The following is a 14,617-nucleotide window of genomic DNA, read 5'->3' as shown; positions in this document are numbered from 1 at the left end:
TCAAAGTTTCGATATTTATTTTATATCATAAAATTGTCACATATTTATTGTACAGTATAATACAAAGTTGTCAGATATTCATTGTATAGTACAAAATTGTCAGATATTCATTGTATAATACAAAATTGTCAGATATTCATTGTATAATACAAAATTGTCAGATATTTGTGTAGTACAAAATTGTCAGATATTTATTATGTAGTACAAAATTGTCAGATATTTATTGTGTAGTACAAAATTGTCAGATATTTATTGTATAATACAAAATTGTCAGATATTTATTGCATATTACAAAATTGACATTTTAAGATATATACATATACATTGTCAGATTTATATCGTTCATGTAAGTTCATTGAGTGGCGGCGGATCAGTGAGTATACTTGCACTTAGACTATTGCACAATAATTATAAACAAGTCAATTAATGCACTTCCTTGTGGCCGTGACGTCAGCATTCCTTTCTGTCTGTATTCTATGTGAAATGGTGATGCCCGCGTGTACACATGAAATTTTCATTATAAAAATTCAGGATACATCATGCAGATTTAAAGAGCTTCTACCTAACAATCCCATACTTAAAAGGATATATATGAACTTGTTTTCGAGTACCGTTTCTTGTGACCGATATTTTAGTATTCCTACACGGGGAGATGTTAGGGGGTACGGAACTTTGTTTTATCATCCATTGTTATGACAATAATGATCATCTTTTTCTTCTTTTTTATCTATTTACAACTCTAGACAATTAGAAAATTGTATAAAAAGAAAAAGATTTTTTTAAAACATCTGAAAGCAATTCTTAGTTGTTTGTTTTATATATTCAACCATCTTGACAGTGCTGTACGAAAAAACAAAACCAAACAACATTCAACTTTTTGGAGTCTATCCTTTGAAAAAGAATGGCTACATAACTTCAAATAATTTGTTTTAGAAAAAGTTTCACACACCGTGGAAGATGTATGACGTAAATTCATCTTGAAGGAAATGTCGAGGTTTTAGTGAGTTACCTAGCGTATTTGTTCATAAGAAGCAGGACACGGTCAAACTTAATCTTAGATCACGTGCGGTTGGGCAATTTTTTTTTAAATATATATGATATGCCTTATACAAGTTGCTTTTCATACGAGCATCAGATACTGTATAATACTTTAATTTTATCCTTCGTTATCACAAATGGTCGTTATCTGCATTTTGAGAATTCATGACCATTATCAATCTACATATATGCTATAAGACCAACCATTTTCATGCAGTATCTAAGGTTTGTTAGACCATTTCTATTTAGGAAATGGAGTGCAGGTTCTTTGTTTTATGCGGTATATACACAATGGTAGCCTGAGACAAGGTGTTCAAATTACTCAATGATTGGTATATGTTTACATTTACTGAATCTTTTCTCTTATATTTCTTTTGATCATCACAGACAATGAATACATGATTGTTGCAACCTAGTTCGATCCGGGGTTTTTTTTTTTTTAGTATCATCTGTCCGCAAAATCATTACCAAATATGGAGCGTCATCAAGGTCAAAGTCGTAGATAGTCGTGATGATATTGACAAGTTTTATTAATTTTCCCTTTAAAGTAACAAAATTGTCAATGATATGATAAATCAGTACTTAAATCTAGTTTACATTCTTTTGTTAAAAATACATAAAAATATGAATATAAAAAATAAAATGTCTTTCTTTGTTGTTTTATTGGGTGAAAAAAAGGTAGAAATCATTGCAGAATTTTTTTTTTTATAACCCGCTAACACTTTTTTCTGCAATGTTAGCTACCTTCATCACCCGATAAAACCACAAAGAAAACATCTTATAGTTTAAATACCGATAACCTGTATATGTATACAGGGTTGCCCAGTTGATCGGTCATTGTTTACGTAATTCTTATAATATTGATTAAACATTGTTACGGTAAATATCAGATAAAAAGCAGAAGTCCGGGGTCAATAGGCATACTAATATTCGAGATAATTGAGTATAATAAACAAACAGGGGGTTTCTAGTGGTCATTTAAAGATATAAACATTTGCTAGAGTTTTGAGATCGTGCTAAAATTTCTCTTTTACTATGTTCATTTAAAAGGGGGCATGGACATGATTTGAGCTGAAAAATTCCAGATTTTATAAATACATTCATTATGTTTACAATGCTTAACTAAAGTATCTTTAATGGTCAGCAAAAATTTGGATGTCCGTTGTGAAGATACGTGGGAGATATGAATATACTAGTAAACGTTTCAATTAATGCAGATTTTTTTTTTAAATTTACAAGTCTATAAGTGTAAACAAAAACATGGCACAAGCCTTGTTTATATAACAAAGAACTGTGAGCCTATATATCTCTCTTGTAACTCAACAATTGATATTCAAATTTTGGCTGACAATTAGAAATACTTTAGTTAAGCATTGTAAACAATAATAATAAAAAAAATGAAATAATTTTTTTTTTAAGCTTAAATCGTGTCCATGCCCCTTTAAGTTGTTTGAATTTTAAAACCTGATGACGTTTTTATACACAGAAGTAATCAATTAAACAAACCACAGACGTGTTATAAATGTAAGTAATACACAAGAAATGACGATTCCAGTTTCTAAATCGATTCTTTTGCATCAAATTTATATTATTTCCGCAAAAACACGAATACTCAAACAAAAAAAAAAAAAAAAAAAAGAAAAATACAAAAATAGCTGTTACACAAAAAATACTCTGTCGATAGATATTGAAGTGATGCTCGCGCTTATAATGCATTAATTAATGTCCATGCACAGGAAACTTTTTTTTTCATGTAAAAAAAAAAATATAAACATGTATATTCATTTATAAATGTCACAGTATCACACATCTGATACGTTCCACTCAGGCTTACTACACTCCTCCTCCGTCGCTGTCGTGGTGTTCGTCCTTGAAGAATTGCAGTAATATCACAAGTCCAAACCCGACCATTGTGAACACGACCTTGAGGAGATTCCGTCCTTTCGTTAATTCTCTGTTTAGGATTTCAAAAAATGTCACGTAAATGAACGACCCCACAGACAAACTCTGCAGCACCCCAGCTGCGATATTTTCGCTCCGACTGTCTTGTCCTGTCTCCGTGACGATGTAACCAATGACAACGCCAATTGGAGCTACAATCGAGAGCAAAGTGAGGGACACAATCACGGAGCGAAGCCGCTTGAGACCTTCAGCTAGCTGCAGCCCCACGCTGAAGGCGACAGTGCATTTATGAAGCGCCAGAATACCAAGGAGTTTCCAAGCATCCGAATCAGTTTTCTGAAGGCCAACGGACAAACCCTCAAAGATCATGTGAATTGAAAGCGCCATTAGTAGGATGATGGATCTAAACGCAAGGAAATCAGTGTCGTGTTTCTCTATGATCACTTCCGGTTCTGTCTCTCTTTTCGGAATCGAGACTTTTACTTCCTCCTTTGTGTCGGCGAGCATTATCGTACCATATTTGGCAGTTCCTATACATTCACCGTTTTTATCTGATCCTATATTATTCGATGGTATTTCATCGAATGTACTTGATTGTTCCTCGCTTTTTGCGTCCTTGTGAACAGGGTTTTCGTGCCCTGTATCGTGCATATGATGAGCATGTCCGAACCCGCAAGATCCAATGACGTGTTCGATTAGCAGAATCAGAAAGAACCCCGCTCCTGTCACTGCCTCAGCAATCGGGTATTCAAAAGCGATGGACTCCTCTAACAGTTCCACGGACTCTGGGAGTAAATGCAAGATGGCTGTTCCGAAGAAAATCCCACCCGCAAAACAATTCAGAATTCCGATCCATTTCTTGAGCTTGTTTTGAGAGACCAGATTCCTCTCAAAGATTTTAAGCACTGCCAGGGGCAATAACCCAATTAAGAACGTAACGAAAAACAGGATGAAAATGGATGCGATTTTCGCCACGGATGCCATCCTGAGCGAGTGAAATCAGAAATAGCATACAAAATCACACATAATGAAAGCTTATATAGTCAGGGAAACTATTTTCTCCATGTGATTCGTCACCTATTTGAGAAAACTGAACCGTGTGCAATGCTTAACAATCTGTATGCACGCTTCGGTAATTTCAAAATTGTTACTTCCATTCATCATCATCTATCAGATTTTCTTCCTTGCGGTAATCAAAGTCGATAAGTACAGGTAACAGTCACAGGTATATCTGTCCACTAACCTAAAAAGAAAAAAATAAACATTCACCTTTCATAAACTGTTTATGAATGTCCAAACGCCTATTTTCTAATTGTGGCGAAAATTTTCCACATTTTCTCCCTTATAGAAGGTTACAAGTTGATGACCAAGTACTGAAATATAATTGTATATATGAGGATATACATGTATACGATGCAGGTATCCAGTTAGTCACGTGTTATAATGTTTCATATATTCATTCGTTACATTTAATGACATACCACCTATCTCTTCGTTCAGTTATCATTTCTGTATTAACTCAGCAAAGGTATATAAACAGAATAATATGCATCCTGCATAAACTATTCGAAATGTTAACGATTTTCCAAAACCGTGTTGAGTTCAGAAAGTAGAACAAAACATGAAGAGGAAAGGTCTCTATTAAAAGAAAACCTGATCTTTGAAAACTTTGACTTCATATTTTTCAGTTTAAAAAAAATTGTAAGGATCACATACATTATAAAATGCCAATCCTTCTCTTTTTCTTCAGGGTTTTTTTTACACACGAGACCAAAATAAGCACGTGGTTTCCCTCTTTTCTTACACGGCGATGCATTTCCATCAAAGAGACTACCTCATTGAAGTAATAATCATTGTGGTTACAAAATAAATTATCTGCTAAAATTTAATGGAGAGAAATGAAGTCTTAATTAATCTACATAAATTTCCACCAATTGAAATTCATAATAGTTTTGCTTTTTGTTGAAAATCGAAAACTCAAATTGATTGATTAAAAAATCCATATTGAATGTTGTTTTCTCTTCATAGTACACGTATCTCCTTTCATTTAAGATATTCTATAATCGGTGATTGCATTATTATATATAATTAACATACCCGACACCTGGTAGAAGTAATCCACTTGATAAGTTGATTAAACCTACCTGTACCGATATAAGGCGGCTACCACGAAAAATCCATATGGGAATAAAGTGGTGAAAATTCACAGTCAGCGCTACACTCATGAAGAACTATATAGGAGCCATGTTTGTGTAAACAAAACAACTGCACGGTATTTCAAGCAGAAAAAAGCGATTATTTCACATAAATGAACTTTTATGTCTGGGAATGTGTGGATGAAGTCATCGGTTGAACAGTCTGGATAAAATCTGCTAGAGAGGGGAGGGGGATAACTATATATATGTGTGTGTGTTTCTCGTGGACTATTTAACTGCCTGGTGATGTTTAAAACCAGGTAGCCAAATTTTGTTTTAGATAGATTCTACAATGTCAATATTTTCACTTACATACCAAGTATGTAAATTCTGTGATGCATGTTTATTAAAGAATTAAAATAGTACTAAGTCATCTAGTTGACATAGGTACTGGAAGTGACTGTTTAAATTTACGTTTGTGCATTCACTATCAGCTGATCAGCTGAGGGCAAAATTGACAAGATGACCAACCCAGAAATGCACGACTTTAAAGGCATTGTATGTGAAATAAAAAATTAAGAACACATTTTCAAAACCACGTCCTGGTAGACTGAACTTCTTGTGACATGTAGTAATTCTTGATTAATTATATCAATGTACATTAACCTACCTCCGGTAATATGCAGGGGGATAACTTCAATTGATAAATTTAAAATACGCATTAAAATAATTCCCTCGAAACCACCTTTATATTATTCATATGGCCAGTGATATCTTAATACTATTCATACCAAATCAAAACATTCTTGCTTTTTAAATAATGATCGTTATCGTAAAAGCATTATTGCCATTCCAAATTATATATGTGGTCTTATCGAAGATGTCCACCATTCCTTCTTTGCATACGAAAGATACACTCAAGCAAGAAATAGTTTTTTCAAAGAACTGCTTCAGCTCAATGATATCGCTGTTGTCGATACCCACCTTTTATAATGGGGAAATGAATATTTTTCAAATGATGTGAATTTTCATATTTTCAGAGCAGTTCAGAAGTTTATTAAGAACTCTAACAGGTTTTATTCAGACCAACATATCATTTATATATAAAATATTTTTCATTTTATGCCTAATTGTGTACTTATGCCTACCGGTATACATAAACCTACACATATATTGTATATCATTTAATAGTATGTTGTATAACGATTATTATATTTTTTCGCGGTACAACAATCTTTATTTGTACACGTATACATTTTTTGTATCATAATATATTTTGTATACGGGAGAGGTTTTCTAAGTTGCTAGAACTTGTAACAAATCCCTTTGTATATTTATATAATAAAATATGTTCAATTCGATATGCAGCTTTTATCAAAGGTAAATACTTCAAAATATTGATACCGTATTTACATAATTGTATGAATTCTATACTCCAGGTAATACATGTAGCACAGGCCTGTATAATGAATCTTTGCTTAATGGTCAGTCTCTATGGGGATTTACATATTTCTTATAATATATTCTTTAGTCTGTACATAATCTGTCAAGAAGTTTTACATATTCAAATCCCAATGATTATTTCCATAAGCTCCTGACATCCGGTTACATTCAAGTATGTTTGTGTAGAAATTACTTGTATATTTAAAAAGACACATTGGCATGCTGTCAAATTCAATTTTAAATGCATGTACACTGTATATGTACTCGTTCCAAACAACAGAAGCCATTCGATCAGAAACTTAATACAAGGTGCATATACTGTACTGTACACTAACTAGATGAACACTAACTAGGCCTATATTGATCTCCGCCATATACAAACTCCTGTAAATTTCGAGTTACAGAAATTACTTTTGAACTAGCACGTTTATATACATGAAATGTTCAATGATATTCATAAATAGTGTTTAAAGTAACCTGAAATTATATTTTTGTCTTACGGCTGTAAATGAAGGATGCGAATGATGTTTTAACACCAATTCATCACATAAGTGTGTATACGTATTTTACCTTTCAAAGAAAACTGCTTACGGGGGAGATTCTGAATATTGATCCTCGTTCGGTTCACGCATACAGTCCGTGTGCATAGCTCAGGAGGCTTGTGGATTATGGTATCGTGTGCAAACTTTTGCTAACAAAAGCCTCGTTGTCAAAGCACGTGAGGTCAAATGAAGGGTAGACCTGACATATCACGGGACGATCGATTTAAAAAGTTATCGTGTGTAGAGCTCAGCACGTTCTGGCTGCGTGCCAGGGCATGTTTACTAATCGCAGGGGATTTAAAATGGCGAATTTTATCTGGATACCCTGTACATAATGTAAATACTGAATAAAATCCAGTCTCGCAGTACATCCTTAACAATAGGTATTCTTACTTCGTAAGCTTTGCACACGCGCTGAATGATATAACCTTGTGCATATGCGCTTGCTTATTTTAAATCTTAACAATTTAAATGTTCTTATTTTTGAACCAAATACAGTTTAAACTAATCTTCATTGATAGGCCTACGTGTACATTGCATTAGTTTCTCATATGTCACGTGATCAACTGAAGTTTTTTAAATGGATGAATGTCGCACAAGAGAAAGCGTTTGAGAATAGAAACTGGGGGATATGTACATGAATAATGTTTTGAAATCGAAAGCTAATGAATGAATTCAGTTCTGTTTAGAGTATTAGTGGAGAAATATTCTAACATACGATATAACCCACTAAACTACTTTCGTAGGCGACGAAGCTGAAAAAGACAAGAAATTCCTTTTTCCATTTATAAGGGTTCGAAAGGAAGTCAGTCATTATGACAAGGTGCTTCCGATGTCTGGATGCATGCATCTTCAACGTCACGATTGAAGAACTTAATTAGAATAGAGCGTCACATGATCTGTACTTGTTTATTGTTCTGCATGATGTGCAAGCTATGCGTTCATACGTTCAATATAATATAATATATAAAAAACTAAAATCAACTCTATTTATATACCTCTCAGACAACAAGAATTAAACTGTATATTACATGTTTCTCGTATCATTTAACATCTATTGTCTTGATGAAATTACCGCGATTTTTATTCTGAAAACTGAAAAAACTGGAAAATTCTTTTGATTTCTGCTTCAGAGAAAACCTGATTTTGAATTCATGATGTGTATTGATATATCGTATGAATTTGAAAACAAAGTCGTTCAAAAACGTTGATTAAAGCTTTTTGATGAGAGAACCTATTTCTTTTACTATTTAAGTTATTAAATGATAAGAAAGGAATCTTATACTAGTAGTCCAATTTTCCCTATGATACCGCCATCAAGAAAAGAATTATAAGATTAATTTCTTAATTTAGTTTTATATATGCATGTGCTCTTGAAAATATAATAAAAAGTAACGTTATCAGATTTTTAGAATCACCAAATGTGATTTTTTTTTTTAAAAATATGTAGATTATAGCAGTTGTTTACCTATTAAAATGTGCAATATTTTTTTTTTATTATTCAATAAATTGATAAAATGATATTAAAACAAGTTTTCTTTTTCATTAACAAGTTTTCAAATGATTGGATGATTACTGTTAGCAAAATTTAACAACGCAAATCGTAAAACTTTCCTGAAATCTCGCATGCAGATTTGGTCGCGTTTTTATAAATGTGTCGTTTTTCGAAACTTCTCTTTCATTTGACTCTGACGTGAACTATCTTATGAAAATATCACATCTTAAAATGTTTTGGTGAAATGATTTGTAAGGTTTAAACTCGACATCTTTGACTATCAAAATGGCACACGTGGTTTAAATCAGTGTGTGCATTTTTATCAAGGTACAGCGGAGCGTGAGATAATAGATAAATACATAGGCATGTAATGGTGGTTGTGCACCCACCGTTATCATCACGATCACCACCAACAACAACAACTACAACAACAACAACTACAACAACAACAACGACAACAACAACAACGACAACAACAACATTACCACCACCGGTACCCCCCCCCTCTTTTTTTTTTTCTTTATGTTTACTTGTTATCAAAGTTCTTCTTATTTTCTATTAACCATCTACCTTATTTTTGGCATTTTTTCTGTTTTTGTTTGTTTACTATACATCTACAATACACATTTCCCATGTTATCGTGACATGCTATGTGATACATGATACATGTATTCTATCTTCATCCTTTTGAATTATGTATTGATTTTTATATTGTCAATATTTATCATACATATTGTATATATACTCATGCTCATCATTATACATACATGTAATCACCTTGTACCTTATTGGAGAAGGTTTACATAGGCTGCAAGCCTGCTGCCTAATCCATTTATGTTTCATACATAATAAAATATTGTTTAAATTAAAAATTACCACCACCAACAACAACATTACCAACAACAACGACAACAACAACATTACCAACAACAACAACATTACCAACAACAACATTACCAACAACAACAACAACAACATTACCAACAACAACAACATTACCAACAACAACAACAACAACAACAACATTACCAACAACAACAACAACATTACCAACGACAACAACAACGACAACGACAACAACAACGACAACTCATGTGTGGTTCTAGAAAAGAATATTTTTGAAAAACGTTTTGGAACTTTTCTCCCGCCCGCCCAGGGGTACAAGAATCCTGAAAATTACAATTGATGCCCCCCCCCCCCCCCCCCCCCCCCCCTTGTCCCAAAGATTCTTCATACCAGATTGAAAAGAATTGGAATGGTAGTTATCAAGAAGTTGAAAATGTGCAATTGTTAACGCACAACGGACGACTGACGCAGACCAACTGCAATAGGTCACCTGACTTTACTCAGGTGACCTAAATACGGGGTTGTAGATACATCTTTATGTGCATACACAAATAATATTGTAAAAGAAAATGGTGGTGTTTAAAAAGAGGGGCAGTCCACCACCACCCCCCTCCCCTCGATTCTACCTGTACATGCCTATCGCTATTTATCCAACACGATTCCTGATGCAAATAAGCTAGCTATGACTAAAATCAAATTCATGCACTGAGAGGGTGGGGTTCTCTAGGTGGAATACTCACTATAACAAATCAAGAACGTAGGGGAAATCTCACCAGTGTTGATGAGGGGGGAAGAGCAGGGCCGTAAATTAACCTTCAATTTGGAGGCGGCAGGAAATTAGGCGGGGGTCTGGAGGCCGCCCAGGCCCCCAGACGCTGAGCACATTTTGTGAACACTGAACACGTTTCGTGCAAAATCCTTGATTCTAGGGCCTTCTAAGATGTTACTTGACTAACTCATTCTAAAAGAAAGATTTGGAATGCTTTTTAAGGGAGGTATCATGTTCTTAGTTATTGGAAACAACATAAATTCTAATGAACTTTAAATTTTAATTTTTTTTTGGCTCGAAAGTTGGAGGAGGCAGCTGCCTCCTCCGCCTCCATGTAATTTACGGCCCTGGAAGAGTCACTATATAGCCAGTCTTCCCGGAGAAAAGGGGAAATCTCGATGAATATATGTGTATAATATAACATTAGCAATTTCTGGATATGAATTTCTTACTTTCCCCCGAGATCAAATGCTCAAGTCAAAACCGCTCTTCAGCCATCGATCAACGTCAAAACGTGGGTACTTACCAAAACAAGTTCTTTCATCTCGAACTCCGCTAAACATTGCTGGTTATATAGAAAAACAGAATCGGCTACTTGATGTTACAAGTAAGTTTAAAAGCATGGCCAGTAAGTACTTTCGAGAGGGAAACAGCTACGTAGAATCGGGGAGACGTTTTATTCTTATCAGCTCGCCTGGCCCGTATTTTTCGAAACAATCTTATGTCGAAATTTGGACTTAAGTCCGAGTTTTACTCAAATTTTGACTGCTAAAATAAAAGAAAACTCAAACTTAAGTCGGAGATTATTTTCGAGACATCCAAGCTTGAGCTGAAAGTTCAAGTGAGCTTCTCTGATCATCTGTTGCCCGTCGTCCGTCTGTCTGTAATCTTTTCACATTTTCGACTTCTTCTCCAGAATCACTGGACCAATTTCAACCAAACTTTGCAAAACGTATCCTTGGGTGACGGGGATTCAAGTATCTTCAAATGAGTAGCAACGCCCTTCTCAAAGGGGAGATAATAGCGAAAATACACGGACAACTTAAAAAATCTTCTCCAGAACCAAGGGGCCAATTCCAACCAAACTTTGTACAAAGTATCCTTAGGTAAAGTGCATTCAATTTTGTTCAAATGAAGGACCATGCCCCTTCAAAGGGGAGATAATCACGAAAATACATAAATAGGATGAGGTCATTTAAAACTCTTCTCAAGAACTGGACTAGGGTTAGGCCACAATAGGGGATCAAAGTTTTATATGTTGATATCTATAGGAGGCATCTTTAAAAATGTCTCTTGAACTATTTAAGTAGGGCTTTCATATTTTGTGTATACATTCCTTATAGCAAGACCTTTTATGTGATCTAATGGTGTGTGATCTTGTGACCTTGACTTGGAAGTTTGACCTACTTTTACTAAAAGAAAACCTTACCTATTCAATGTGTCCTGAACAATTATGAGGTAGATCTTTCATATCTTGTAGATAAATTTCTTGTGGCAAGACCTTTCAGTTCATATTATGTCCTTTGATCTTGTGACCTTGAACTCAGAATCTGGCCTACTATTAAGAAAACATAACCTATTAAGTATATCACAAAGTATTTTAGGTAGGGCTTTCATATTTTTTGTATATAGATTTTTTTATGGCAAGACATTGTCATACTTTGGTGTTGACTTTGCACAACGGCAAGGCCAAGGTGGTTCAGGTTAGCGATGTGGTCAATGGACCTCTAGTAATTAACAACTATTTACAATGGTAGTGAATTTTGAAATGTAAGGTAGGAGCTTTGAATTGAACATGCATTGAAGTACGGTACCTCAGCTACCTTTCCCTTCTCAAGTATTTTAGACAATTATGAAGTCATCTTCATCGCCGACTCCCCCACCCCCCTTTGTTAAACGATACCATGTACCTAGAAACTGCTTTGTTTTCCACGTAGATTTTTTAATCATGCGAAGGGAGTCGAATTTCATCGCGGAAGTTATCAATGGGCAAACTCCTCAGTTATATTGACCAGTTTCGACTATTTATAAAGACTTCTACAAACATTCTAGATTCCAATTGACAACAAACACGATAACATAGTTTTATTTCATTTTAAAGATATGGATTTCAAAGCTTATCTAATGATAGCGTCAGCTACGTACATCAATTTTCAAGTTACGGATATCATATGTGATTTAAGTTTTTACGGTTACCCGAACATACCCTAATATACTCAGGTGACCGATAAGGCCTGTGGGCCTTTTATTAATTTTTGTTCATTGGTTTGATGAATTGATGTTTAAATTATTTTTTCATCTCTATTTCAAATTAGAAATCCATCCATTTAAAAATCAAATCTTATCGTTGATCCCAAGACTTTAATGATCACATGATATCTAAGAAAACAATGTACAGGTAGTCCTGTCGATGGAGATTGATTCAATAGAATAATTAAATCCATATCATGTGAATTGCTGAAATTCAAAAAGAAGTGCATGCACTTATATGAATTCCTCTAAGATTGATTTAACTCATATTCACAGCTCATGTGCAAAGCTTGAAAAAGAACAATTATTTTCAAGGATGTACAGCTAGACTTGATTTCATTGAATATTTACATTATAGGCTATCCAGATAAAATACACCGATTAGTAAATATCCTCTGGCACGCAGCCAGAACATGTGGAGCTCTGCACACGGTAACTTTTAAATTGATCGTCTCAGCCAGCCATCCCGTGATTTGTCATTGTGTAGACATCTATTGACTTCAAGCGCCTGTACACATTATTTAACCTCACACGCCCTTGACAACGACGCTTTTATCAACAAATGCCTGTACACGACACCATAACGCACAAACCTCATGAGCTATGCACACGGACTGTCACGCAGCCAGAACGTGTTGAGCTTTGCACACAATGACTTTTAAATCGATCGTCTCAACCAGTCGTCCCGTGATATGTCATTATGTACAAATTTATTAACTTCAAGTGTCCTTGACAACGACGCTTTTATCAGCAAAAGTTTGCACACGACACCGTAACCCACAAACTTTATGAGCTATGCGCACGGACTTTCACGCAGTCAGAACGTGTTCAGCTTTGCACACGGTAACTTTTAAATCGATCGTCTTAACCAGTCGTCCCGTGGTAAGTCATTGTGTATACATTTATTAATCTCGAGCGCCTTTGACAACGACGCTTTTATTAGCAAATGTTTGCAGACGACATCGTAACCCACAAACTTCATGAGCTATGCACACGGACTGTCACGCAGCCAGAACATGTTGAGCTTTGCACACAATGACTTTTAAATCGATCGTCTTAACCAGTCGTCCCGTGAAATGTCATTGTAAACAAATTTATTAACTTCAAGCATCCTTGACAACAAAGCTATATAGCCAGTTTTCACAGAGAAAAGGGGAAATCTCGATGAATATATGTGTACAACATTAGCAATTTCTGGATATGAATTTCTTACTTTCCCCCGAGATCAAATGCTCAAGTCAAAAGCGCTCTTCAGCCATCGATCAACGTCAAAACGTGGATACTTACCAAAACAAGTTCTTTCATCTCGAACTCCGCTAAACATTGCTGGTTATATAGAAAAACAGAATCGGCTACCTGATGTTACAAGCAAGTTTGAAAGCATGGCCAGTAAGTACTTTCGAGAGGGAAACAGCTACGTAGAATCGGGGAGACGTTTTATTCTTATCAGCTCGCCTGGCCCGTATTTTTCGAAACAATCTTATGTCGAAATTTGGACTTAAGTCCGAGTTTTACTCAAATTTTGACTGCTAAAATAAAAGAAAACTCAAACTTAAGTCGGAGATTATTTTCGAGACATCCAAGCTTGAGCTGAAAGTTCAAGTGAGCTTCTCTGATCATCTGTTGCCCGTCGTCCGTCTGTCTGTAATCTTTTCACATTTTCGACTTCTTCTCCAGAATCACTGGACCAATTTCAACCAAACTTTGCAAAACGTATCCTTGGGTGACGGGGATTCAAGTGTCTTCAAATGAGTAGCAACGCCCTTCTCAAAGGGGAGATAATAGCGAAAATACACGGACAACTTAAAAAATCTTCCCCAGAACCAAGGGGCAAATTCCAACCAAACTTTGTACAAAGTATCCTTAGGTAAAGTGCATTCAATTTTGTTCAAATGAAGGACCATGCCCCTTCAAAGGGGAGATAATCACGAAAATGCATAGATAGGATGGGGTCATTTAAAACTCTTCTCAAGAACTGGACTAGGGTTGGGCCACAATAGGGGATCAAAGTTTTATATGTTGATATCTATAGGAGACATCTTTAAAAATGTCTCTTGAACTATTTAAGTAGGGCTTTCATATTTTGTGTATACATTCCTTATAGCAAGACCTTTTATGTGATCTAATGGTGTGTGATCTTGTGACCTTGACTTGGAAGTTTGACCTACTTTTACTAAAAGAAAACCTTACCTATTCA

At 35.0% G+C, this 14,617-nt stretch overlaps 1 protein-coding gene across 2 annotated transcripts; it reads right to left on the bottom strand.

Moving 5' to 3' along the window:
* Positions 1 to 7,294, bottom strand: LOC125652219 (zinc transporter ZIP1-like). Of its 2 annotated transcripts, none has more exons than XM_048881246.2 (2): positions 7,089 to 7,294; positions 1 to 4,183 (listed from the first exon to the last, which is right to left on the bottom strand). In XM_048881246.2, the coding sequence occupies exon 2, from the start codon at positions 3,922 to 3,924 to the stop codon at positions 2,872 to 2,874; it is 1,053 nt and encodes a 350-aa protein (XP_048737203.2). In that variant the 5' UTR covers positions 3,925 to 4,183; positions 7,089 to 7,294; the 3' UTR covers positions 1 to 2,871. The 2 variants fall into 2 exon arrangements, with proteins under 2 accessions (XP_048737203.2, XP_048737201.2); XM_048881244.2 differs by lacking the exon at positions 7,089 to 7,294 and adding an exon at positions 5,085 to 5,306.
* Positions 7,295 to 14,617: the final 7,323 nt, after the last annotated feature.

Source organism: Ostrea edulis, chromosome 5 (assembly GCF_947568905.1).
Source record: "Ostrea edulis chromosome 5, xbOstEdul1.1, whole genome shotgun sequence".
NCBI classification, from domain to species: domain Eukaryota; kingdom Metazoa; phylum Mollusca; class Bivalvia; order Ostreida; family Ostreidae; genus Ostrea; species Ostrea edulis.
Note: the sequence above shows the minus strand (reverse complement) of the source record. Positions and strands in the feature narration are given on the sequence as shown.

Excerpts from the sequence above, each read along its gene's own strand:
- LOC125652219 (XM_048881246.2), bottom strand. The coding sequence starts at position 3,924 with ATGGCATCCGTGGCGAAAATCGCATCCATTTTCATCCTGTTTTTCGTT.